The sequence below is a fragment of the Aquila chrysaetos genome, chromosome Z (assembly GCF_900496995.4).
Source record: "Aquila chrysaetos chrysaetos chromosome Z, bAquChr1.4, whole genome shotgun sequence".
Lineage (NCBI taxonomy): Eukaryota > Metazoa > Chordata > Aves > Accipitriformes > Accipitridae > Aquila > Aquila chrysaetos.
Window position 1 is genome coordinate 1,325,428 of NC_044030.1, and position 23,703 is coordinate 1,349,130.

The 23,703-nt window shown below is 43.1% G+C and overlaps 1 protein-coding gene across 1 annotated transcript in view; it reads right to left on the reverse strand.

Annotated features, from left to right (window-relative positions):
- Positions 1-643: 643 nt before the first annotated feature.
- Positions 644-23,703, reverse strand: part of FAM81B (family with sequence similarity 81 member B) — a 28,706-nt gene continuing 5,646 nt past the window's right edge. The window contains exons 3-9 of the mRNA XM_030004009.1: positions 22,929-23,172; positions 19,187-19,305; positions 13,691-13,820; positions 9,999-10,105; positions 5,668-5,803; positions 3,203-3,398; positions 644-750 (exon numbers count right to left, since the gene is read on the reverse strand). Coding sequence (XP_029859869.1) covers positions 644-750; positions 3,203-3,398; positions 5,668-5,803; positions 9,999-10,105; positions 13,691-13,820; positions 19,187-19,305; positions 22,929-23,172 — 1,039 coding nt within the window. The remainder of the gene's footprint in view (positions 751-3,202; positions 3,399-5,667; positions 5,804-9,998; positions 10,106-13,690; positions 13,821-19,186; positions 19,306-22,928; positions 23,173-23,703) is intronic.

Here is a 23,703-nt window from a genome sequence, read left to right on the forward strand (position 1 = left end):
TCAAACAGAGAAGACAAGAAATAAACCTTCTTAATAATGCATCTGCTAACTATTAACTTGCATTTCGTCACCTGTACCAAATTTATTAGCTAGTTTTAATGATCCAGTAACTAATTATAATAGGTCCAAATCATGCATCAGTAGATATTCTGATACCAGTTTTTGTAATGCTATTGCTACATAAAACATACACCTTGTGTGCAGCTGGAGGAATTTACTAGACCTGATTTCAATAGTTACACCAATCTAAAACCAATGTAGCTTATGGCAGGACTGGGCTAACCATGCTTAATAACTGAGTACTTGTGTTCTTAAAGTCCTTTAAATACTATGAATACTTTTGTATGAAATCTGCTTGTAAAATTTTAAGTCAATCCTTAAAGTTTTTCTTCTACAGTGAAGTATTCTGTTGTAAAATTGGTGTGAAAATGACTGTTAGTGTTGCAGAGCTGTTATTTTTGTGGCTGCACAATATCATATTAGTAATCATAATAGCAACAACATCCTACAGGGACAGGGGAAGACAGAATCAGGTGTATCTAAAGGCTGCTGCTTTAACTCAATGCTGCTTCTCACTGGAAGAGACCACCTGCGACAGTGGACAAGGCTTGCTCTTGGTGTTCCATCTTCTGGGAGGTTACTTTCATTGTTTCTTTTTAATGTCTTTCTGAATTTTCTTTTTTTCAAGTTTCAGCTTTGTATTCTGTATTTGTTTGAGCAGCTCCAGAGACTCACGAATGGATTGAAATCCTGGCAGAAGAATAGGAACAATTAATTAAATAGTGGTTCCTTTCAATACATTAAAAGATTCTTCTTTTTCTTTGCAGAGGTTTCTGACCCGCATTTAATACACAGCACATTAAATCCAATCTATTTCATCATTTTATTGAATACCATGGACATGCATTAGCAGCTTGGGTTGCAAGCTCCTTGCTCTAGGAATCGTGTCTTCCAATACATTGGATGATACCAAGCATAATTACGCATAGCTGTAAACTGCAATTGACATCAGACATCAGATTTGTGGTGTGGAGTAAAGAAAATACTATGTCTCTCTTTAAAACCAAGTGTATTGCTAGCCTTAAAGCGTATTGTTCTTTTCATTGAGCATTGGGGTTTTTGGTTTGGTTTGGGTTGGGTTTTTTTAAGTACGCAGTTCTTATTTTGAATCAAAGACTCTGTGTTCCCATCGGATACTGACACCGTTGCTCTGCAGTCTGCCTACCCGATAGCAAGGTTTGTGCCACGGATCTCCCAGAGTTGTAGCAACTGCAAATAAGAATTATGCTTCATCTGAGACTTTGTCATGTGCTTCTGGGAGAATGGGAGCTCGGCTTCACCAACTAATTTTTTGTGCATCTGTATATAAGTATACAAAAAGAAAAATGGGAGAGTGCAGACATACTGTTTTCCAAAACAGAGCTACAGACCACCTGATGCCCCTTTTTTGGACCACCGTACAGTCAAATATTGTCAATAAAGACTGGAAAAGTAGAATTGTAAGCTGCTGTTACCCAGCTGTTTCCACATTGCAATAACTTTCAAATTACAATGTAGCAGTTCTTTACATTTGTCCAGTGTGTCACATAGGTGTCAACTTATTAGTGGGCAAGCAGCCTAACAGTGGATTAAAATTCTCTTCCTCTTTTTTTTTTCTTAAAGTGCTTATTGTAACATGGCAGCTGATGACATGTTTTTCTTTTTCTTTTTGGAATGATTGTTTAATATGGATTAATTTTGTCACTGCTACAGTCCAGATAGCGTTCAACCAAATCGCTGCATACTGCTCAGAATTTTAAAATTCCAGACATGTCTCTGATTTCCAAGATGCCAATCTGTGCTGAAGCACAAACAGCTGCTGAGACAGTCTAGAGGCTGCCTCTGTGCCCTTCACGCTGCTCCGCACCTCTTCAGTGGCCTCTTTTCCCCCATTTTGGGGATCAGCCCCTGCCAAACAACTGCCATGGGAAAGAGCAATCCTTGGACTTGACTTTGCACACAATCATGGCCAAAGTTTGGTATAAACAGATCTCTTCTGTCGTAAATTTCTGCAGGCAGGAATTTGAAGTTAAGAACTCTCTCCTTTCAGCACCAGAATCTTTTATTCTGAAATTTCTTAGCTACAGCTTTCTTTGAGACGCTCTCTTGTGCTCACTCAGATGGTCTTGTAGACAGCCAAGCCTTCTTGTGTCAAGCTGCGCAAGGACCTTAGCTAATTTAGAGCTTGGTTTGCCACAGCTTTGGAGCTGGGCTTGTAGGTGGGTTGCAGACGAAGGAATCAGAGCTGGAGAGCTGGGGTCCTCAATCACAGACAGCTTGGAAGACGAGAACCAGATGCTCGAGTTTCAAGTGAGAACATGTAAGATGTGAAGCCCTTGTGTAATGATTTTCTGCCATCTGTTCCCTTGGAGAGAGGGCTGAGATTTTTTTTTTTTTTTTTTTTTTTTTTAATAACCTGATGTGTCCACTGTGTTTCCATGATCAGCTGCAAGTGGAGGGTATTACAATAATTAGGTTTGAGTGACACAGGATAGATTACAGTGGGCAAAAATCTTCCTTGTGCTCAGTGCCAGGTGAAAGCCTTTCTAATTGCTGCTGAAAGTTGGACAGCCAGAATCATCTCAGATTGGTAAAGCAGTTCATACTCTGTAACATAAATTACTGTGACTGGCCCCATAAGAAGCAGCTGCCGTGTATTCAGCATTATCTAACTGCTTCCCTCTTCACGTGCACAATGTATGGTCTGCGTCAGGCAGCTGTAACTCATCCAGGTGCCTCTTTCTCCACCTACTGTTTGTTAAGAACAGGGAGTAAAGGATGGAAATGATACAAAACCATCAAATGTGATCTCGGCAGCAGGATCTGTGCAAAAGGGAATGACTTGTGCCTCCCAATGAAGGTGAGGGTCCTTGCTAACAGAAGAAATAGGTGCTCTAAAAATTCTGGAAAACAGGTTGTGAAATTGCATTTTAAATGATCTTACCTTGAGATGCTTAGGAAGAGAAAGCAACCTGTGTGCAAATGTCATGCTGGCTGTTTGCAAAGACAAGCGGGCTAACCCATACACGTCTGTATATGGGGTTTGGGAGAGAGAAATAGTAATTTTAACGTCTTTCTGTCTTTACTGTAAAGTATTTTCTGGAGCAGCAAGTTACTGTAGAAATTTATTTTAAAAACGAATTGCGTGAAAGCCCATCCTCACCTGATCTGTATTCATTTTGGATTTCCTCAAGCTCCTTCCAAATCTGTCTTTCAAATCTGGTGATTCTTGCATGCAGGTTTTTTTCATCGCTTTTCATCTGGTTCAACTGCTTTTCGTATTCCTGTGGTTTATCTATTTGTTCTAGCTTTAGTGACAGAAGTAGGAGCTTTTCTTCTACTCTTTTTTCTGCTCTTTCCTTTAAATACATAACACAGGTTTATGGTAAGACACTTTATGTATGCCCACATTAACCTGCCTCCTGCCAACTATGCATTCAATCGGTCTTGCTTCCTAATCCCATGTGTGACAGCACTGAATAAATGCAGGTGAGGTCTGGTACCCCAGAAGATGTGTCGATCCTCTCTTCCCCAATGAACCAAAAAAACTGGGAAATTGCGGCTGGGCCAGAGCAAAGGTGGTTTTTTTAATTATTATTTTATTTATTTATTCATTTAAATCCTGTGATTCGCTGTCACATTTCGCAACGTGAGACTGGGAACTCAGACAACCCGTCTCAGCTTGCTTTCACGCACCCACCTCGAGCCCAAGCTTTCCGACCCAGAGGGTGCGACGCCGTGGTGTAAACCCAGCTCGGCTGCTGGCAAGAGCAAGGAGGCTGAGCCCTGCGAGGGCTGCCTAACCGAGGGATGGCAAGCAGTCCTCTCCCTCTTTTGAGCTCAGCACGGCTCCTGGAGGCAATTCACCCTCCTCAGAGGCATGCTCCAACCTGAGCAGCGCAGCTGCCCACCCCTTCCTTCGTCTTTAAGTTGCACCGAGTCCTCTGGTCAACTCCAAATCCGGTCAATCCGCCCAAAATCCCCCGACCGTCTTTAGCCCTTGCAGGCAAGGGAATCCTGCGGGCCTAAGGCGATGGCTCTGCTTCCCGAGGAAGGTGTTTGCAAACCCGGCAGAGCTGCCTGAGCCTAAACAGAGCGCAGCGTGGTGGTGGAACGCGCTCTGAGTTTACAAACATCCCCATGCGGTGCAGGCGGCTGGCGGAGCGAGTCAGCTCCGGCAATAACCGAGCTGCTGCTCTACGCTCCCGAAACGGCTCCGTCGCCACCACGCAGCCTGCCAGATCCGTCCGTCCATCCATCCATCCATCCATCCATCCATCCATCCCCTGGTGGATCGCGTGTCCTCTCAGCCTGCCCAAGGGACAGAGCCGGGACCGCTGCCGGGGCACGCCGCTCAGCAGGGACCGGAGCCCTTCCTGGCGCAGGCTGAAGCTCATCTCCGACTGCTTTTCTCCGGCATTCGTGCCGAGGTTTCCTTCGGCAACCAGGCGCTGAGCTGTGCTTCCACTGAGGTGCCGTCCAAAGGACGACCACGCGTGCCGCTGTGTACGTGTATGCGTACACAGAAAAACAAATGCATTCCTTATTCAACCTATTTAAGAGTGGCTTTGAAAGCTTCGGCTCCTGTTAAAAGCTGTATTTTTTTTGCACAGCAGTCTCCCTTAGGGGAGAGTAACCACATATATTGGTGTGTTTCCTGCAAAATAATCACAGAAACTATTAGTGGGGGAAGGGAACTCAAATAGTATCTTTGAGATAGCAGCTGACAAGTCAGAAATGTTTTTATTATCATCCTGGCTGCACTGAGTGTTGGTCCCATTGAGTACGAGAGATCATCATCAGGCAGAATAAATGGAGATTAAAGTTCAGGAGTGTTTTAGTTCCAAGTGAATTCTCAATCTGGTCTTTGATCAGCAGCCTTCATCCTGGTGCTAAGACACGGTGATCACGTTTCGATCGTTTTTGAACTCTGAAGCGGAATGAACTGCACACAGCAAAGGAGGAAAAACTTTAAAAGCTGTGAAGGAACTAATGAAAAGGCATTGGTCCTGTGCCAAGCGCTAACTGCTGCTGTGGAACCGAAACACACCGTGTTTTAATGTACTGACAGCAGGTTGCTGAGGGTTTGTCTGTATTTAAGACCAGGCAGAATCTGCACAGACAATCCCTTCCTTTTCCGAGCTTGCCAATGAATGGAACTGGGTGGTGTTCACTGGTGGCACCAGCGCTCACCGTGGGACAGGAAAAATGCCGTCGTCAGGTACGTCGGGGCTACACAGCTGGGAAGTGGTGCCATAACCAGGGAAGACTTTATTTCCCGGGATGAGCAGAGCACTGAGGGATCTCCATCCTCAGAAACAGAAATCACCTGGACGAGGCTCGAGCCCTGACTTTGTTGTCGGCCCTGTTTGGGCGAGGGGTTGAATCTTACGACTTCCAGCTACCCCTTCCAAAATAAATTAATCTAGGATTACATGATTTCCATAATTCACCATTTTGCTGGCTGTGTCCTGGGGCACCTGGTTTTGTGCCGGATCTCAGTTTTTTTGTGTGCGTGACTTGGTACCTGCTGGCATCAAGGTGACAGGAGCGGTGCTCCTCTCTCCCGGTCCTGGGAGGGCTGGAGACCACCCCAGTGCCCTGGGCTGCCAACCCAGAAGGTCTTACCAGTCTTTCCTTCACCCAGTTAAGCAGCTGATGCCTCTGCTGGGCTTGATCTTCTTCAGATCGTGTCAACCGCGCTTCTGTCCCCTTCCGATGAGCGTGTATCTGATCCCTGAAGTCACTTAGAATACTTGTCAACCTAAAATTATGGTTATTTTTTTAGTAACCAGACTAAGGCTTAGTCAGTGTTATGGAGGAGTCTTGAGTCACTTGAGTAAATTGTTTAAATTACTCCAAATCTCCTCAATAGCTTCCTAACAAGTCCTAAGCTCAATTATTTTATTAATCCTTACCTTAAAGGTTGTACCTACATGACAAAATGTGATTTCTGTGATGTGGTCTATTTTAGGAAAATATCTGAGGGCTGAAAAATGTTAATTTCCCATTTGAATTAACACTATTCAAAGTGAATGAAGAACCTACACTATCCCATCGAACATTGACTGCATTGCTGGGCATCGGGGAGAGCAGCAAAATCACTTGTGGTCTGAAAATGAAATTCATAAGGATAAAAAAACATGTATAACTAAAACAAAAAGAGAACGCAGAGTTGCCTTTGAGGCAGCAGTTGGATAAAAGTGCAAAAGCCCACCCAAAGGGAGCAAAACCGGCAGCCGCCAGAGGAGACAGGGAACCGCAGGCAAGGGTAGTGAACAAATGCTGCTTGGATGAAATCTGCAAAATGTCAAGTTAAAGGGAACTATATGGTTTAGATTTTGGTTTTCTTATACTGCAACACTTAATTTGCAACATGAACCATGCCAAGATGTGAACTTACGTCCAAGTTGTAGTCCTATATATACATTTCCATAATTATGCATATAACCTGACTGTAGGAGTGTCACAAAGATTTTAATGTAATTGTATTCATTTCTAACACATGCTTGCATGCAAACAATGATTGCTTGAAATTTGTTTGGGCCTCAGTTAGCATACAAACCAACAGGTAAGGAGCAGGATTTTATAACTAGAGTTAATGCCTATGGCACTTCTAATATTTAATATCCCTTTTCAAAAGGGTGTTTAAGTGTTTTTTATACTGAGTGGTTGATAACAGCTCTGTATCAGTCTAATGAAGTGATAATTACCATCAGCAGTGACTGTAAATGTGGTAAAAAAAATTAATGATAGCAAAATCTCTCCAAGTGCTATGTCATTGCAGTTTGCTATAGACAGTGTCTTTTCAAGATCTTCTACATAAGCAGCCTGTTAGGTCAGTTTATCACTATTACTCATTTTAGTAGTTCTAAGATTTGATTTTTCAGGAATAAAAACTTGTACTATTGAGTTTGTCGTTTTCAGTCCTACCATGCACATGTGAACATGCACACAGTTTGCTTCCTGGAGCACTAATCTTTGTTCATGAAAAAATAAAATGATACTGTGGTAGTATGCTGATGATCCAGACCAGTATCCAACCTGAGCATGGGAAGGGGAGGTGTAAAGAGCTTTTTTCAGACCTGGCAGTAAGCCGTCTGACTGGAATAATGGGAATCGCCATCCAAACCCTGTTCTGGAAAGGTCAGGTAGGGATGGAGACAGCATTCTGTCGAAGCCACCGCTGCCTGCCCTAAGGTCATGGTTCATGACCACAGGATCTTCATACCTGAGGATTAGTGAACGGGCTGGTCATTACAAGAGTTACAGCTCTGTTCAACCGCCACAGCAGGCAATTATAGGACCGGTACGTCCTCAGACAGATCTTTCATGTGGTTATTTTCATATATAACTCTACCTCTACCTCTATCTCTATCTCTATCTCTATCTCTACCTCTATCTCTATCTCTATCTCTATCTCTATCTCTATCTCTATCTCTATCTCTATCTCTATCTCTATCTATCTCCACCACGCATAAAACAAAGGTCTCATGAATTGTTTGTGTTACAATTACTGAACAAATTTGGGGAATATCATTTAATGGGTAAAGATGAGTTAACCATGAATGGCAGAATTGGTGGTCAGCTTTGTTCAAAGGCTCAAAACCAAACTTTGTATAGCTGGCAGCTGGCATTTGACTTTGCTTCAATTTGTCCGAAGTTGGAAAAGGGAGAAAAAGGAAGTATTTAAACCTAAAAATTAATTATTTGAGACTGTGTTTAGGTGACTTAGAAAAGATTTGGCATATCTGCCTTGGGGAAAAGGGGGAGAACTACAGAAATAATTGAGTTTATAAAAAGTTATTTAACAAATACTGAAAATGATTGCTATGAACCTCACCACCAGTTACGTGAGGTTGCACGGCCTGTGTGGTTCAGACCAAATGATCACAAAGGTCTCTTTGGGATGCAAACCCTAGTGTGGTTCTGCTGAGGAGGATGAAGGTGCCTGGGGCCCATCTCAAGGGACATGCTTGACAGTGACAAGATGATGATTAATAATACAATTATTATTAATAATATTTGTATTTTTATTATAACATCAGTGATTTCTTATTCATAAGAAAACAGTACCATGTTTTATTTTATTTTAAACTTTGATTAGCATCCCTCCTGCATGAGGCTTACAAAAATATGCCTAGCAGGAGTGAGGCTCCACAGGCAGACAATTTGCCATAGTCTTTGGCCCAACAAAACCCTGAAATATTAGTAAGGGGATACTTGTGGATATATAATAAAAGCATGCTCCAGTAGCGCTACAATAAATTTTCACATGTGAAAATATATCTATTGGCAAGTGAATTGACTTTGTGCAGTTGAATGCAGCTATTCCAACCTAACCAACCACAAGAGATAAACATCCACTCCCCTGTGAAGGGCCAAATTTCTGAGCAAGGCACAACTCCCATGAAATCCTGAAATATGTTTAAAATTCATCCAGTTTTCAGTAACAATATCAGTTTGTACTTTTATAATACAACTGCCAGCCCGCAGTCAAAGGCAACTGTGTCCCAGGCAGCTGCATGTCAACTGAAGAAGTAACTCTGGGCTTTAAAGCTGATTTAAACATGACAAGTTTTATGCAGAAGCTCCAGTCTGTTCCTGAAGTTAAATTTTATTTCAGCCCTATTAAAAGAATGCATAATCTGCTAGACATTTAAAGGAGCAATACAAAAGGAGACAGACATTCCCCAAAGGGCATGCTATTTTAATTAGATTTTATATTAACTGAAATAAAATCTCACATTTAATAAATAAGTAATTTGGATTTTGTGTTAAATACACAATGCCAGCACATCTCAGTGTCTTGAAAGCCACCTCTTTTCAAGCTTCCTATTTCTGATGACAATTTCAGTAAGGTTTCATTAGCTTTTGAGAAACTAGGCCTTTACTTCAAATCAGTTTTCCAGTTTTTCTTTTCTGGCATTGTTCTGTTTTTCCTTCCGTCTTATTTTGGTTTCATTTCTTGACCCTGTCACATCATCTTGACCGCCATCATTCACTGCCCTCTGTCTCCCTGTTCCTCCTTCCCTTTTCCCAATTTTAATTCATTGCTCACTTTAGCTGTTATTTCCCCATTCACCCCAATTCCTTTTCCGGTTCTCTTGCTGAGAACTTTCTTCTGTTTAAACTTCTAGCCTATTTTTACTTCTGAATACAATTCAGATAAAATCTTAATTAAAATAAATCTTTATTAAAATACTTCACCATTTTAAGGAGTGGAACTATTGCCTTTGAAATATCATTATTGCAGAATTATTATAATTAGATTTTCAATTATTTGTGCTGGCTCTGCTATTCAATGCTGGGCTGTTTTGCATTGTTCTGAATATGGATGCCAGATACTTTTGTTCATTGCATCCTTCCCTGGAACTCCCTCCTCTCTAAAACTCAAGATTAAAGTGGCACCCTAAAAATACTGCTGCAGCCAGAATAGGAAGAATATACTAGGTAAGAAACAATAAATCACAAATCTGTGGGCACATGAGGCTGTGCAGCTACTTTAGCCTTGTGCCCACCTTTCTTCATCAGCAGCACTCCTGCCCCGGGCGGCTGTCTCAGAAATGGGTAGACAGTGCAAGTGCATAAAGAAAATACCTTGTTCTGCACATTAGGCAAGTCACAAAAGAGCCCCAATTATAATGGTAAATAGCGTCTTTGTATTTGGTGCCTTTCTTTTAAGTATGGAAAGTTAATTGGTTTCATACTTAGAGGGTGGCATACTTTCATTTCTTAGAGGGTGGCATTTAGTGCCTCATTTGAACAATTAGCTTGCAAGACAATGTACTTTCATTATGTATTTTCATTATTTTATGGCATAGATCTTCATTAACCTTCTCTTAGTGTTTTGAATGGATGTTAATTAACAGGTTTGTTTTGCTGTTTCATGGCAACCTGTTCATCACACTAAAGCATTCAGGGTGAATTATCATAATGAAAAACTCTCCATCACCTACTTGAAATCCAGAAGTTGCAGTTCGTGATGTTGATCTCCCTGGACTGTCTTTAAATTTGAGCTTTGATCAGAGTTGGAAGTCTCTATCTTGTCTAATAGCTGCATTACCTAATGAGAATTCAACAGAGAACATCTTTATGAGCCAGACTATGAGCATTACATTTAAAAATGCATTATGATTGCAAGCGTGGAAAAAAAACAGCTAACATCAAGGTACAGCTACACAAAAATGAACTTTTCTCACAAATAATTTCATTCAGTAAAGACCGAAAACTGGAGCTTAGAGTCACCAAGGCTGTAAGACCTGCTGAAGTCAAAGTCTTTGTGGACGCAGGCTTTGCAATTACATGCACGGGTAAGCAAGGCTCTTTTTATTCGAACGAGGCACCGATCACCGCTCCAGTCTCCGCAGCGGTGGCAGAAACTGAGAGGAAAATCCCTGAAAACCCTTGTGTGTGTTGCAAAGTGTTGGCTGTCCGACACCTAAGGGCATCCCAAGAAGAGCAGAGAGGAGAGGCTCACTCGCAATAACAGATGCTCCAGTGGCTGCAGCACTAAGGTGGTACCTGGGGGACCCTGTTCAAAGCATCTCCCACCTCTCCGTGTCCGGGCTGGGCTGTGCATCCCTGTGGTCTTCTAGGCTGTGGAATATCCCAGGTACCTGATGCTGTCCCACAATTCTTGGGTTGGAGCTGCCCCTTTCCCGGGATCATTCTTTGTCGGGGTGAGGGGAAGAGAGACTGCTGAAGCAGTCTCTGAGGGCTGAGGGCCCTCAGCTGGGATGCAGAGGACAAGGTGGATTTGCGAGGTGAAGCCGAGCACCCCGCGTCCTGCAGGGATGGAGACGTGCGCGTTCGCCCTCGCGATGCGGTGGCCTGACCGCATCGGGCCCTACGGGTGGGAAAAGCTGGAAATACCCTGTCTAAAAATTGCAATTTCAGCCCTCAGAGAGTCTGGTAAGCCAGGGCCCTGAGCCGCTCGTCCATCATCTGCACACATCTGACTTTGCACATCACAATTGGTGTGAAAACGTGATGCCGAGGGCATCCGACGCATCAGTGACACAGCACAGTGGAGCAGTTCTGAAACACTGTGGATGCCCCACAGCAACTGTATCTGCTATTTCGAGAGAAGCTGGATGTCCATGTGCCTCTGGAAGATGGAGTGTGAGTGACTCAGAAGACTGGAAGCCACCAGAAACCCATTACTCACACGACCTCACCCTCCAGGACTTTTCCCTGTGCAACCTGGGTTACGTTACCTGCTGCTGCAAGTAGACACTTGATCTTGAAGGGCACCCTGTGAGGGATGAGCGATTCAGCCTGCCTACCCGTGGTTAATCAATTAAAGGGCATGTGAAATCCCAGGAGTTTTCTTCAGAGATTTTACACCAAATGAGCACAAAAAATGCCTGGCAAGGAGATGCCACCAACTCCTTGGTAGCTGTGGCACATCAATGTCATAAAAGTGCCACTGAACGCTCAATTGATCAATACACTGATTTGGTACCTTCTTTTACAGCAACAGGTGACTCCTTTTCAGAAATCCTTTCCTTTCTTCTTCCCTACCATCACATGAGAATAATTTTTTTCCCTTTTCAGCTGAGAAAGTTTCTTCTGGATCCTGCTCCATGTCTACCCTGACTTATTTTTACATAATTTTATGTGTACTGTTTCATGCAACTCTGACACACACACAACTGCTTCCTTCCCCATTTCCAGGTGAAGAAGAACATTTTTCATAGGTATTCAAGGAGGCAGATGTCCAAACAGTGTCTTTTAACAGAATTGCAGGTAAGGTATCTTTAAGTTCTGTCATGATGCAGAAGAGGACCTTGGTTAGGCAAGGTACACAATGACTGGCAGTGTGCCTTGTGCAGCTGAAGATGCAGCCAAAATACAGTAATGAAATTAATTTGACACCAGAGTGCATGAGACATTGAATGTCCTACATCGGCTCAATCCTGAGGGCACAGGCAATGTCTAGTTTGAAGCAGGAGCAGAGAACCATCAAGCTGCATGTTTAGAAACCTGAATTTTCCAGTACAGCTGGATTCCTGTAAAATATTACTGCTAACATTCCTGATCCTGCTAGAGGCTCCAAAACTGCTACTGAGCATAGCGAACCTCTCGCAAGGAAAGGCCAGCGTTAAGGAATGACAGGCAGTAACAGTTGTTAGCCACTGTTGGCTTACCCGCTCTGTGGAGAAAAAAACCACTCTCACACAAAACACCATTTTCCAAAATTTTTCAGTGTTACGGTTTCAAAAGCCTTTGAAATATGGCCAAATTTAATATGGAATTAGATATGTACTATTAGATGCCTCCCTGCCACCACCTTAAAAGTAAAGAAAATTAGTGGATTTAGATGGCCTTTTTTAGCTCCAAAATGCCTGCAACCGAAATTTTGAGATGCACTTCAATATAAATCATACTGAGAAACAGTAATGGGTCATTTATGATCTGAGGATCCCCAAATCCTAGAATATTTTTATTATCTGTTATTACCTTACATCTATTATAAACACCACCACCAGATGGGATCAGAGATGAGTGGTGTCCCCTGCGTCCGTACTGGGACCAGTACTGTTTAATGTCTTCATCAGTGACATGGTCAGCGGGATGGAGTGAACCCTCAGCACATTTGTAGATGACACCAAGCTGTGTGGTGAGGTTGACACGCCTGAGGGACAGGATGCCATCCGGGGGGACCTGGACAAGTTCAAGAAGTGGACCTGTGTGAACCTCATGAGGTACAACAAGGTCAAGCACAAGGTCCTGCATGTGGATCGGGGCAAGCCCTGGTATCAATACAGGCTGGAGGATGAAGGGATTGAGAGCAGCTCTGCCGAGAAGGACTTGGTGGTACTGGGGGATGAAAGGTTGGATGTGAGCTGTCAATGTGCGCTCGCAGCCCAGAAAGCCGACTGTATCCTGGGCTGCATCCAAAGCAGGGTGGCCAGCAGGTCGAGGGAGGGGATTCTGCCCCTCTGCTCCGCTCTGGTGAGACCCACCTGCAGTACTGCCTCCAGCTCTGGGGTCCTCAGCACGGGAGAGACAGGGACCTGCTGGAGCGGGTCCAGAGGAGGGACATGAAATGGTCAGAGGGATGGGACAGCTCTCCTGTGAGGAAAGCTGAGAGAGTTGGGGTTGTTCAGCCTGGAGAAGAGAAGGCTCCAGGGACACCTTACAGCAACCTTTCAATATATAAAGGGTGCTCATAAGGAAGATGGGGACAAACTTTTTAGCAGGGCCTGTTGTGACAGGACAAGGGGTAATGGCTTTAAACTAAAGGAGGGTAGGTTCAGACTAGATGTAGGGAAGACATTTTTTATGATGAGGGTGGTGAGACACTGGCACAGGTTGCCCAGAGAGGTGGTAGATGCCCCATCCCTGGAAACATTAAAGGTCAGGCTGGACGGGGCTCTGAGCAATCTGATCTAGTTGAAGATGTCCCTGCTCATTGCAGGGGGAGTTGGACTAGATGACCTGTAAAGGTCCCTTCCAACACAAACTATTCTATGATTCCACAGTATCATGGAAAACTTATTTTTTCTATTTAAAATCCTGACATATTGTATAAATACCATATTAGTCTTTAATACTGGTCAGCAATTAGGAAAAGAAGCTATATAGATCTATATATGCATAATCACCACTCACCAGGCATTTCACTGTAGGCTTCTCTACTCACCTTCTTCTCAAAATCTCCAACATAAATTTTAAGGGCAGAGTGAAGGCCATAAATCTCTTTATCAGTCTTCTGGGCCTCGCGCCTGATAACACTGATGTCTCCCGACAGCTTCGCAATGCTTGCCTCGCATCTGCAGTCAAACCAGAGACGAGACCCTCTGCAGGGGGATGCTGGAGGGTGGCTGAAGGCAGATGCTGGTCTCCACGCACTGCCTCCGGATCAACTCCAGCCCCCTGGGACCACCCCGGTGGGTAACAAAATAGGCAGAGACATCCCACCGCAACAACCCTGATCCCCAATCTGCTTCCAGACATTACTGCCCATTAAAATGCTGCTGGAAGTGACGGCGAGGAAGCGGGAGGCGGCCGGAGGCAATGCCCTCCGCCGCAGCAGCGATGCCCGTGGGCTCCTCGTACCACAAACCTCCTCGTGGTCCACAGCTCGCCCTGCCAGACCGGGTCCCCCCTGATTCCCCACTATCCAATCTCAATAAATTAAATTAAATCTGAAGCATAAATCGAGAGGCTAATCTGAACCCGGAGCAACCCCAGCTTTTGGATGCCTACCAGGAGAGATGGCAAGCTGCTGCCACAGCCACCCCAGCCTCCGCCGGCTGGACGCAGATGTTGAGGAAGATCACTTTGGGAGTGAAAAAAACTTGCTGTTTTGTAAGGAGCATTTGCCATTTGCTATTTAAACTCTTCCGGTTGCATTCACTAAAATACCTCGTCACATTTAAAATAGGCAAGTGAATGATTTGAGAGTGGCAATGTTAATTGAGTAGCCCAGGCATTGAATAACGTTCAGCTAGCCATCTTTTCCAGGTAGAAGGAATGACTGTTTCAGCCTCTGTATTTAATATATACATATACATTGTGCATGTATAGTATGTATTTACTTATATACATAATTTTTTTTAATGTAAGCAAGAATACTTTCTTTAGTGTGTATGCAAAAATATATATATATATACACACATATAAAAACCATTATACATACACTTAACATGAGCAAGGAGACACAGAGTTCACCTCCTGCACCCCTCCTTCACACTGTTCACCAAGGAGTACCTACCTGCCCCAGTGCCAGTAGTACTTAAAACAAGAGTTTGGAAAAAAAGTACCTTAAGGCCACAAAGTAAGGCATAATTTAATATAAAAAAACAGAACAGAGGTTGAATGCAGAAAATAGCTAAGTTTTAAAATGCCACAGAAATTATCCTCCAAAGCACCACCACCAGATAAAGCTGTTGCTGTTGACAGATAAAGGATCTGAAGACAACTTTTGACAGTTTAAATAGACCAGCTTTTTGTCATCTCCTGAGAATGCTTAGATATTGCAACACACCTGCAGAGCATGTAGATCAAGCAAAAAAAAAAAAAAGTTTCTGCAGCTAACAGGGGCTTTGTACAAAAGCTAGAACTTTGATCAAAAGAAACCCTTGATTTGGAGAAGAGGTACAAAATAGCTGCGAAGGTGAACACGGATCTGGAGAGGGAGGGGGCTGCTCCAGAGCTGGCTGCCGTCACAGCTTCTCCGGCAGCAAACCTAGAAAACGAGCCAGGAGCCGGCGAGGGGAGGTTGCAGAAGGACCACGGTCCCAGGGGATGGAAGGTCCCAGGGGATGGAAGGTCCCCGTGGGGACAGGCAGCACCTCGGGGGCTCCTCGCAGCTGCAATTCTGGGTGGAAATGTTGACATACACGTGCACAAACGAAATGAGGCTGCGGTTGAGATAGGCCAGCTCCTTCAACAGAGATCAGGGGATCGGGGCTCACCAACCCCTTGGGAAAATCCAACCCCACGGCAACAATTGCAAGGCTGTGCAAGAAGTCCACAGTGTGAACAACGAAGAGGATCAGTGGATCTGTAGCAGTAAAGAAGACATAGCTTCAGTTACAAGAGAAAGAAACCTGAGTATTTGTCATGGTTTAACCAGTGTTCTATACAGAGAATACTTAAAAACAGAGGATTTGATGATAGGATCCAAAAAGCCGGAGAACTGGGCTTCCAACTACCTCTGCATTACGGTGTAGCCTGAGGGGTCAGAGCCCTGCCTGGGGACCTGCAGTTGTGGTGAGCTTTGCAAAGACGCTCAGCACTGCTGATGTGCCTTAAATGTCTGGTCCTGCTCAGATCTCGCTTTCCCCACACGTAATGTGATTATTATGTGCAAAGTAGTTAAATGTATGATTGCTGTTTGGCAGGCTGTCCTGAAGAGAATGGGGATACTTGGGACCTGCTTAAATCTTGCTCTAATTTGATATTCATGGTTTTCCAGTCATACAAAGCAGAGGCTGGAGTGTGTGCAAGCAGCAGCGGAGATTCACTGGGAATGGTACAGAAAGCGTACTCCTTTGAGATTTGTATATAAATTAAAAAGTATAAAGAAATAAAAGCCTCTGATGGTTATATCAAAGCATTCAATTAGAGATGGAAATATAGCTACCTGCTATATGTTCAAGGATCTTTATCCTCCAGAGTCATGGTAGGAACGGTATATATTGGGCTACTATACTTGCCAAAGTGTTGCATTTTCTGAAGGGTCAAATAACTTCATGGGTCCACATCAGTGTTTTTGATAGTCTAGTACTATGTTGACTTTTTGTCTGAGCAAAAAAATGCTCATGAGAAAAATAAGTAAAATGTAACCATCTGTGTAAAGTGCATTGTTTATTCATTCGTGGATTCATTTAGTCTTTTGTTGGTGAGGCTGAAGAGAATGAATTAATATTTATCAGAAGTGTGGCTTTTTTACAGTTCATTACCTAATTCTTATTACTGTATTACATATTCCCATGTTCAAAGGAATTCTTATTAAGAATTAGAATACAACTAAAATATATAGTTAATTCAACGGGAATGCCACTATAGCTGAGATGCTGAAGGCTTTTTTTTTAAAAGATCACTGCTACTTGACACATAAATATTTACACAGTGTAGAAATGTAGTCAGAAGGTCCAAGGATTAATGGACAACTACCTCAGTAGTTGGCAAGAGGTGTCCATCTCTTTTTCAGGGAAAGATAGAGTAGAAGAATAGACACAGTTTGAATTACAAGGACTAATCCACATTAATCCTTTACACATGGCAGAATACAGGAGGATGAATCATCTGCTGTGAGAAAAAGCAGTGACTCCATTTAAGGCTCATTTCATCCCAGATAGTCTTGGACTAAGGCTAGGCTACAAATCGAGAAGAAAACTGTCATTGCAAGTTTGCATTTGGAAGATTTCTATTAATTCAGTAAATGTAAATTGCATGAACATGTGCATTTGTCTCCAGTCACCCTGGGCTCTCTTTAATATATACAGAAATTTTAAATCCGAAACTCAAGATCAAAGGAATGTGAAGAATCAAAATATTAATCACCGCTGTAATGGCAGTCCTCTGCCTGTCAGTTCTGGCTCACTCCTCAACCACGATGCTGGGGGCAGGTACGCAGTTAAGGCTTGGCATTTCCAGAGGGGAACTTCAGCAGCGAGACAAACAAGCAAGTGCTGATGATTCATGAATCACACAAAACCATACTATGCTTTAGCTTAATGGCAATCATTCGCATAAAACCGCATTATAATATTGCTGTTGAAATGCCACTAAAACGTCAGCCCTGGCTCTGCAATACCAGTTTGTTTGGATGAAGCTAGAAAACCTGCCATTATCCTTTTTCTCTCCTTAAAAATAAATGGGGTCTAAGGACTTATTTTCCAGCATCATAAGATGATGACTTTGGTCCCCTCGTGACGGTTTGTTATGTGAGATTGCAAATGTGTGTTTTGGGTTCCTCCCTTCTAGCTGTGGGAAAGGCCAACCAGCGCTCCCAAAAAATGGGCAAGGAAGGAAGGGGAAGAGGAACCTCATAAAACCTGTTGTTGTGCACCTCGGTGAACGCTTGACCTCTTTTGTCTACTGTTTTTTTTTTTCTTTATACAAGTAGAATTGGACTGGTCATTTTTTCCCCCACAATTACCCTGTTTTCCTTCTTTCCCCAAGTGCTTTTTACTTTCCTTTGCTGCAGGCAAATGCTCCAGCACAAAAGATGGGAGCAAGCCCCGGTGCAGCTGACAATAGGAAGCATCACGCCTAGGAAAATGCTGGGAAAAGAGGAGCGAGACACCTCACCAGTCGAATGTTATGGCTTCGCTAAAAGCATATCGTCTAGAGAGTCTGCCAACCTGAATCTGAAAACATCAGGAGGCTCTTGCAGGATCACCTCCTACTTTGTTCCAATGCTAATCAGCCACAAGGTTAAAAAAACCCCATCTTTCTCCTGCCAACTTTGAATATGTTGGCTTCAGCTACTCATTTTGGATTCTTGGGTCTCTCTGCAGTAGTCTGGAATCCTTTGGTACCCTATGATTTTTTTGCTTTCTTTCCTGGAGGGAGAAATGGAAATGAAGACATCTCTGGGTTTATTTTTTTCTACAAACTATACATAGATGTATACTTCTGTCAGCCAGAAATTTTCCTCGTCCTACCATCATATTCCTGGCTCTCATTTACACCATATCAAGTTTTTAATTTCAGAAAGGGGACTCTGGGCTCAGTACAGTATTCTGGTATCAATCTCTGTGCCATAAATAGAGCTAAATAACCTCCCTGTTTACTGATCCGCTGCTTCCCTTGTCCAAGACCATACTCCTGGCATTTCTGACACTGCATCATTGTAAAAGCTCACAGTAAATTATTTACCTGTCATATTCCCCAAACTTTTCAGGGGGCACTCAGTCTTGAAACATTCTCTCATTGGGTTTATAAAGTACATTTTTTTCTCAATCAGCTCACATTGCCAATATTCCTGGTTAGACTCTATTACCACCTTGTCCTCACTTGACCAATTTTTGTGTTATCCACAAATGTCAATAGCACCATTTTGTATTAAAAGCGTATGACTGGCCTTTGGAGTGAAAAAAAAACATTAGAAATATGCCAGTTCAGGGAGATTTCTTCCTTAATGATTACTTTTTCCAATATATCAGTTCAGACAGCTCTTAATCTGTGTGGTCTCTTGATATTACATAACAGAGTTTCACTTTGTCTTTCTTTTAATCATAATATGTTGGGTTACAAAGTACCCCATGGAAGTCCACCTATGTTACATAGTGCAATTACTTGTACCAAGGAAGACTTGTAATCTCACCAAAGGAAGAAATCAAGTTTGCTCAACAAGACCTACTTTCCAAGGGAGGAACTAAAGATTTTATTGAAACAACAGGAGAGTTTAAGTAGGAAGAAATAACTGCTTCAGCTGGTCTAGCCAGACTGGAGAAGAAAAAATTACCCAAAATCTTAAGTTTGTGATGAAGAATGAGACAGGAAAATATAGTTATTTTTCGCTGGCTTGATAATTTTTCTAACATGGAGGGCGTGAAAGCACAGATCTGACACTAAAATGGAGATAGAAAATGAGTGTGAAGTACATTTATGCCCACTCTGAATATGCTCTGTACAAATTGACTAGAAGACATGAGAATTATGGCCATGATGAATTCTTTACCTTGCCACTCTTCCACGCAGGTCTCCAAGACCCTGGATGTATTTATGATCCAGACTTTGAACTGCAAAATTAGTTTCCACTGCAGCACCATCCCTTGTTCTTATTTGCCTCTCCAAAACCTGTAAATTCAAGACCATTAATGCACTTTTGGTTTTCTGCTTTGGGTTTTTTTTTCATTTCAAAATACGCTTCAAAGCACCATTTATAGCAGCAGGTCTAAAAGCTTGTTTTTCTCTCTTGGAGAAAGTAACAGTGTGTTTTTCTAAAAAATCTGTATCTGCATAAATAATATGTCCATGTTTCCCTTTAAAAATGTGGTTTACGTTGAAAAGTTTAGCACACAAAAATTAGGAAATGCAAAAATTGGGAAATTAATTTTATTCTTTTCCTCAACATCTGCAGTACAGTGCAGCCCATAATAAATAATATACAGGGTTTTTTAAGTCAGGCTCCTTTCAACAGGGGATACCAGGTGTTTCTGGGAGGGAGGTAATAGGCAAGCTGAGTGTTTTGCAGCAGCCTGAGGGCATTGCAGCAAGGCTTTGCAGGGTGGACAAGGCAGAGCACAGATGGGCACAGGATCTCTGTCCCAAGCCTGGTCTGCCCATGCTGCAAATGCACGAAAGCTTATGTCCTAGCTAATGCATCGCACTTGGCATGCGTGAAAAGATGCCTTCAACACACTTAGTCCTGCACGGGGCAGGTTTTGGGTCCAGCGAAGGCATGGACCTGCTGTTAAAGGGTATTACAGACACATACACACAGCCCTGAATGGGGATGCTGGTCAGCATAAGCAGCTCTTTAATGTCTTGTTTTACCTTTATTGTTCGGTATGTGGCCTGATATCTGATTTATTGCACTGTATTAAAAGTCTGATCTAAAGATGGAAGGAGTAACCGCCCTGCGGGCTTTTCTGAAGTGGCTCATCCTGATGGTATCTGAATGTGTCACAAGCATTAATTTTAGGAAGCCCTCATGCAGCTACTGTGACCTTTTACTGATATGGAGGGGAGCGGGAGAATGATTTCTAAAATCCCCCGATTTTACTTCTCAGGATGAAAGGAGAAGCCTGGGGCTGGTATTTGAGTGTAATTCAGCACTATGCAGCACTTCCCCTGGTCAAAGCACAGCTTTCACCCTTTTTTATGCAAATACCCCATTTTTGCAAAAATAGAGTGGCTTTTACAGGCTTTTTATTTTAAATGTTCCCCACTGAGTGAATTTAAAAATATATATATAAGTAGGAAAGGACAAATATCAGGGAAAATTTCAGCTGTAAATGCTTAAAGTTTGGCAAAGTTGTTGGAGATGGATTTGCCCATCTCACGGGCTCGTCCCACTGCCGGGGCTGTGGGAAGGCACAGGGACAGTCTGGCCGGGTTTTAGCAGGGTTGTGCCGGTGTCCCAAGCTCGTGTGTCTGGATGCAGCATGAGACCCTCTTCCCCTGCAGCCGTTCCCCTGCAAACAGGGTCAGGGCAAACATTTCCCAGTCAGCTGCAAACAGGGAAGTTTTGGTGGCACGTGCCAATACCCCTAGCCATGAGTCCCCACTTCTCCAGCAAAAGGAGAGACATCAGCATCCATCAAAAGTGGGGCACAGGTGAGCGGGGAAAGCTGTAGTAACCCTGGAGTAAAATGTAGTTCAAAGCTGTCATTTATGCAGTTATTCTGGAATAATCCTGCCCCCCCTGCACAGACAGTATGGATAACTGAAATACTGAGTATACCAGGCATTCCTATTTTTGTTCCATGTCAGAAAATAATGTTCTCAAAAGGTTGAATGTACTGGACAACTCAAATGTATTTTTGGCAGTGTATTTGGCAATGCGAGTCTGATGCCACAAGTCCACGAAGACAGGGGCACAGAATGGGACCACCGCTCCCTCGCTGGCAAAAGCAGCACGAGACGCTCGTTCATTAGGATGGAAAGCAGCAGTCTCCTGTTTGTCGAGGAAAATCGATATTCTCCTTCTCCAGCTAGTTCCCTAGGCTCCTGGCAGTGTTCCCGTCTCGGAGCTCACCACCCCAGGCAAAGGAAAGCCACTCACACAACATCGTGCTTGTGACTGATGGTCAACCTTGGTCTGAATCCAACCCCTCGACTGAGACACCGTTATCTTATGGTTGTTATCAGAGGTTATGCCAGGCACATCTCCCCGCTGCCGATAGGTTTTTAGTATCGATGCTTTTCTCTTGCAATTTGCAATCCTCTCCTGGGATCGTGAAGGATGTCTTCGTCAAGGGTCTGCTCATTTTCCACCTGGCACTAATTGGTTTGACGTCCCTGATGCAGCAGCAGCTGGGGCATTTTTCTGTCTCTGGCAGAGGGGTGTGTTTACTTGGGCTCAGCTTCATTCCTGGTGGCAACGGCATGCCAGCATCTTCCCCAAAGCAGGCTTTTTTGAAGGATATTCTTCCTGCTTTGGGGAAGAATTGGAGCATGAGTGAGTCACATTTCCTGGCAGATCTCCTTTTTTTTTTAAATGCTGGAGAAATCAACCTTGCTCAACCACTCTCATTTGCTGCATGCCAGGAGCAACTCTCCAAACCTCCACCAAGTCTGTAATGGCTTTGATTGACATGTCTCACTGTGCTCTTTTCTGTGCTGTCGGTGCTCTACCCTTATCAAATCCTCACAGCCAAAATACACAAAGCAAACACGCACCTGAGATTAGCACCTAGAGAAGAGTAATTTACAACCAAGGGAAAAGATTAGATTTAGATGCTGTTAGCATCTTAGGCATTTTTCTAGCAAAACAGTCCTGTACATACTTGATCTGGATAGGGTTAGATCAATTGGATGATCTAAAACAAGTAAGTGGGTTTATACCATTGCTTATTGCCATAGTATCAAAATCTTGACAATAAAATCAGTATGAAATGAACACAGACCCTAGTTTTAATTCACATTAATTTCAGGTAAGCCATGATTGCATACTTCTTAAGATAAATGTACAGAAGATCAAATATTTCTCCAAGTACATGAAAAACAAAATGCATTGTCAATTTAGTAGCATTTGTAAGACATTTAACACTTCAAAGGACAAAACAAATCTGTGGAGAAGTCTATTTCAGCATATTTTAGTATTTTACATCTTTGGCCCAAAAAGTTGTTGGTAGATTTCATATACAAATTTGACAAGTAACAGCAAATAATCAAAGGTCTTTAGCCAGAAAAAGGGCATCCCATGCATTTCCAGCACAGAACCATCATTCAGTTTAAATAAAGTGTGAACCTGAACCTTCATTCCTGTCTGCACTGAGCTTTGTGAAAAGTTTCAGCAATATTTGATTATGTTTGCATGCAGAAGTTTCTATAAAGTAGTAGAACATCTGCATGGGGAAAACTAACAAGTGAACACAAACTTGAGTCTTGATGTTATACATTAGAAAATAAAGCTTGCTCCTTATTTCCCTTGAACTCAATCTCCCACACTCTGACAAAATGGAAAGCAAATAGAATCTGAACCTTTGAATTAAAACAACACCAAAAGCCATTAATCTGATTTTTATTTCATTTTACTTTCCTTTTTTTTTTACTTTACTTTCCCTAGTCCCTTCCCTTCTGTTTTCACAAGTAACTGCAAGTGCCACTATACAAGAAAAATCAGAATTTAACTAAAACATAGCTGTCACGTTGAGTACTTTTCTGGTCCTGAAGCCAATATTAGTTAGTACTGGATGGACCACAGGCTAGAGCTGCACCACTAAAGGAGGGAAATGCTACTTGGCGTGGATTACCTCAATGTCCTGGCTGAGCTTTTTAACGATGCTCGTAATGGTCTGGATGTGGTTTTCCAGCAGCTGTCGGGCAGCTCTCTCCCCATGCTGATAACCTTTGCTTCCCTGGAGGTAGGAGATGACGTCGTCTTTGATTCGGAAAGCCTGATGGAGGAGGAAAGCCGTGGTCCTCTCCTGGCTGTATAACCGTTCTTCCAGCAGGCAAGCCCTGTCTCTGGGGCGAGGAGGAGGGGAAGGGTCTCTCCTGTGAACACCAAAAACCCTGGTGTCACACCAGTCATGGCAAGCAAGCCAAGCGATGTGAATATTGTCAGTGTCCTGTCCACAGTGGGACCAGTCTCAGCCCTCGCTGTCCAGATTGTCTGTCGTACCAGGGGCTTTGATGCTCCCGCGCATTGCTTATGCATCCCTGGAATACCACTAGTAATAACAACCTCTCCATCAGGGCTAACATTTGGCCATTGGCCCCATTAATGGCCTTGGAGATGTAAATGACATTTTTGCAGCTATTAGGCAAACCCTGTACAGCTTAAGGACCTGGGCTTGTTTTCAGAGGCTTTGAGGTACTTCCATAATATGTCACCATTGCAATCCTCATTTTAAGCTCTTCCTACTTCATTTTAAATAAAGGCAAAAATGAACATACCCAGTGACCACCTTCAAAAACACCCCAGTGGATACGATGGTGCTTGTGCAGAGCATCCCCAGGAACATGCCCTGGCTGAGAGCGCGCAGAAGACGAGCTCACGCCAGGTACAGCAATGCTTGTGTTTCG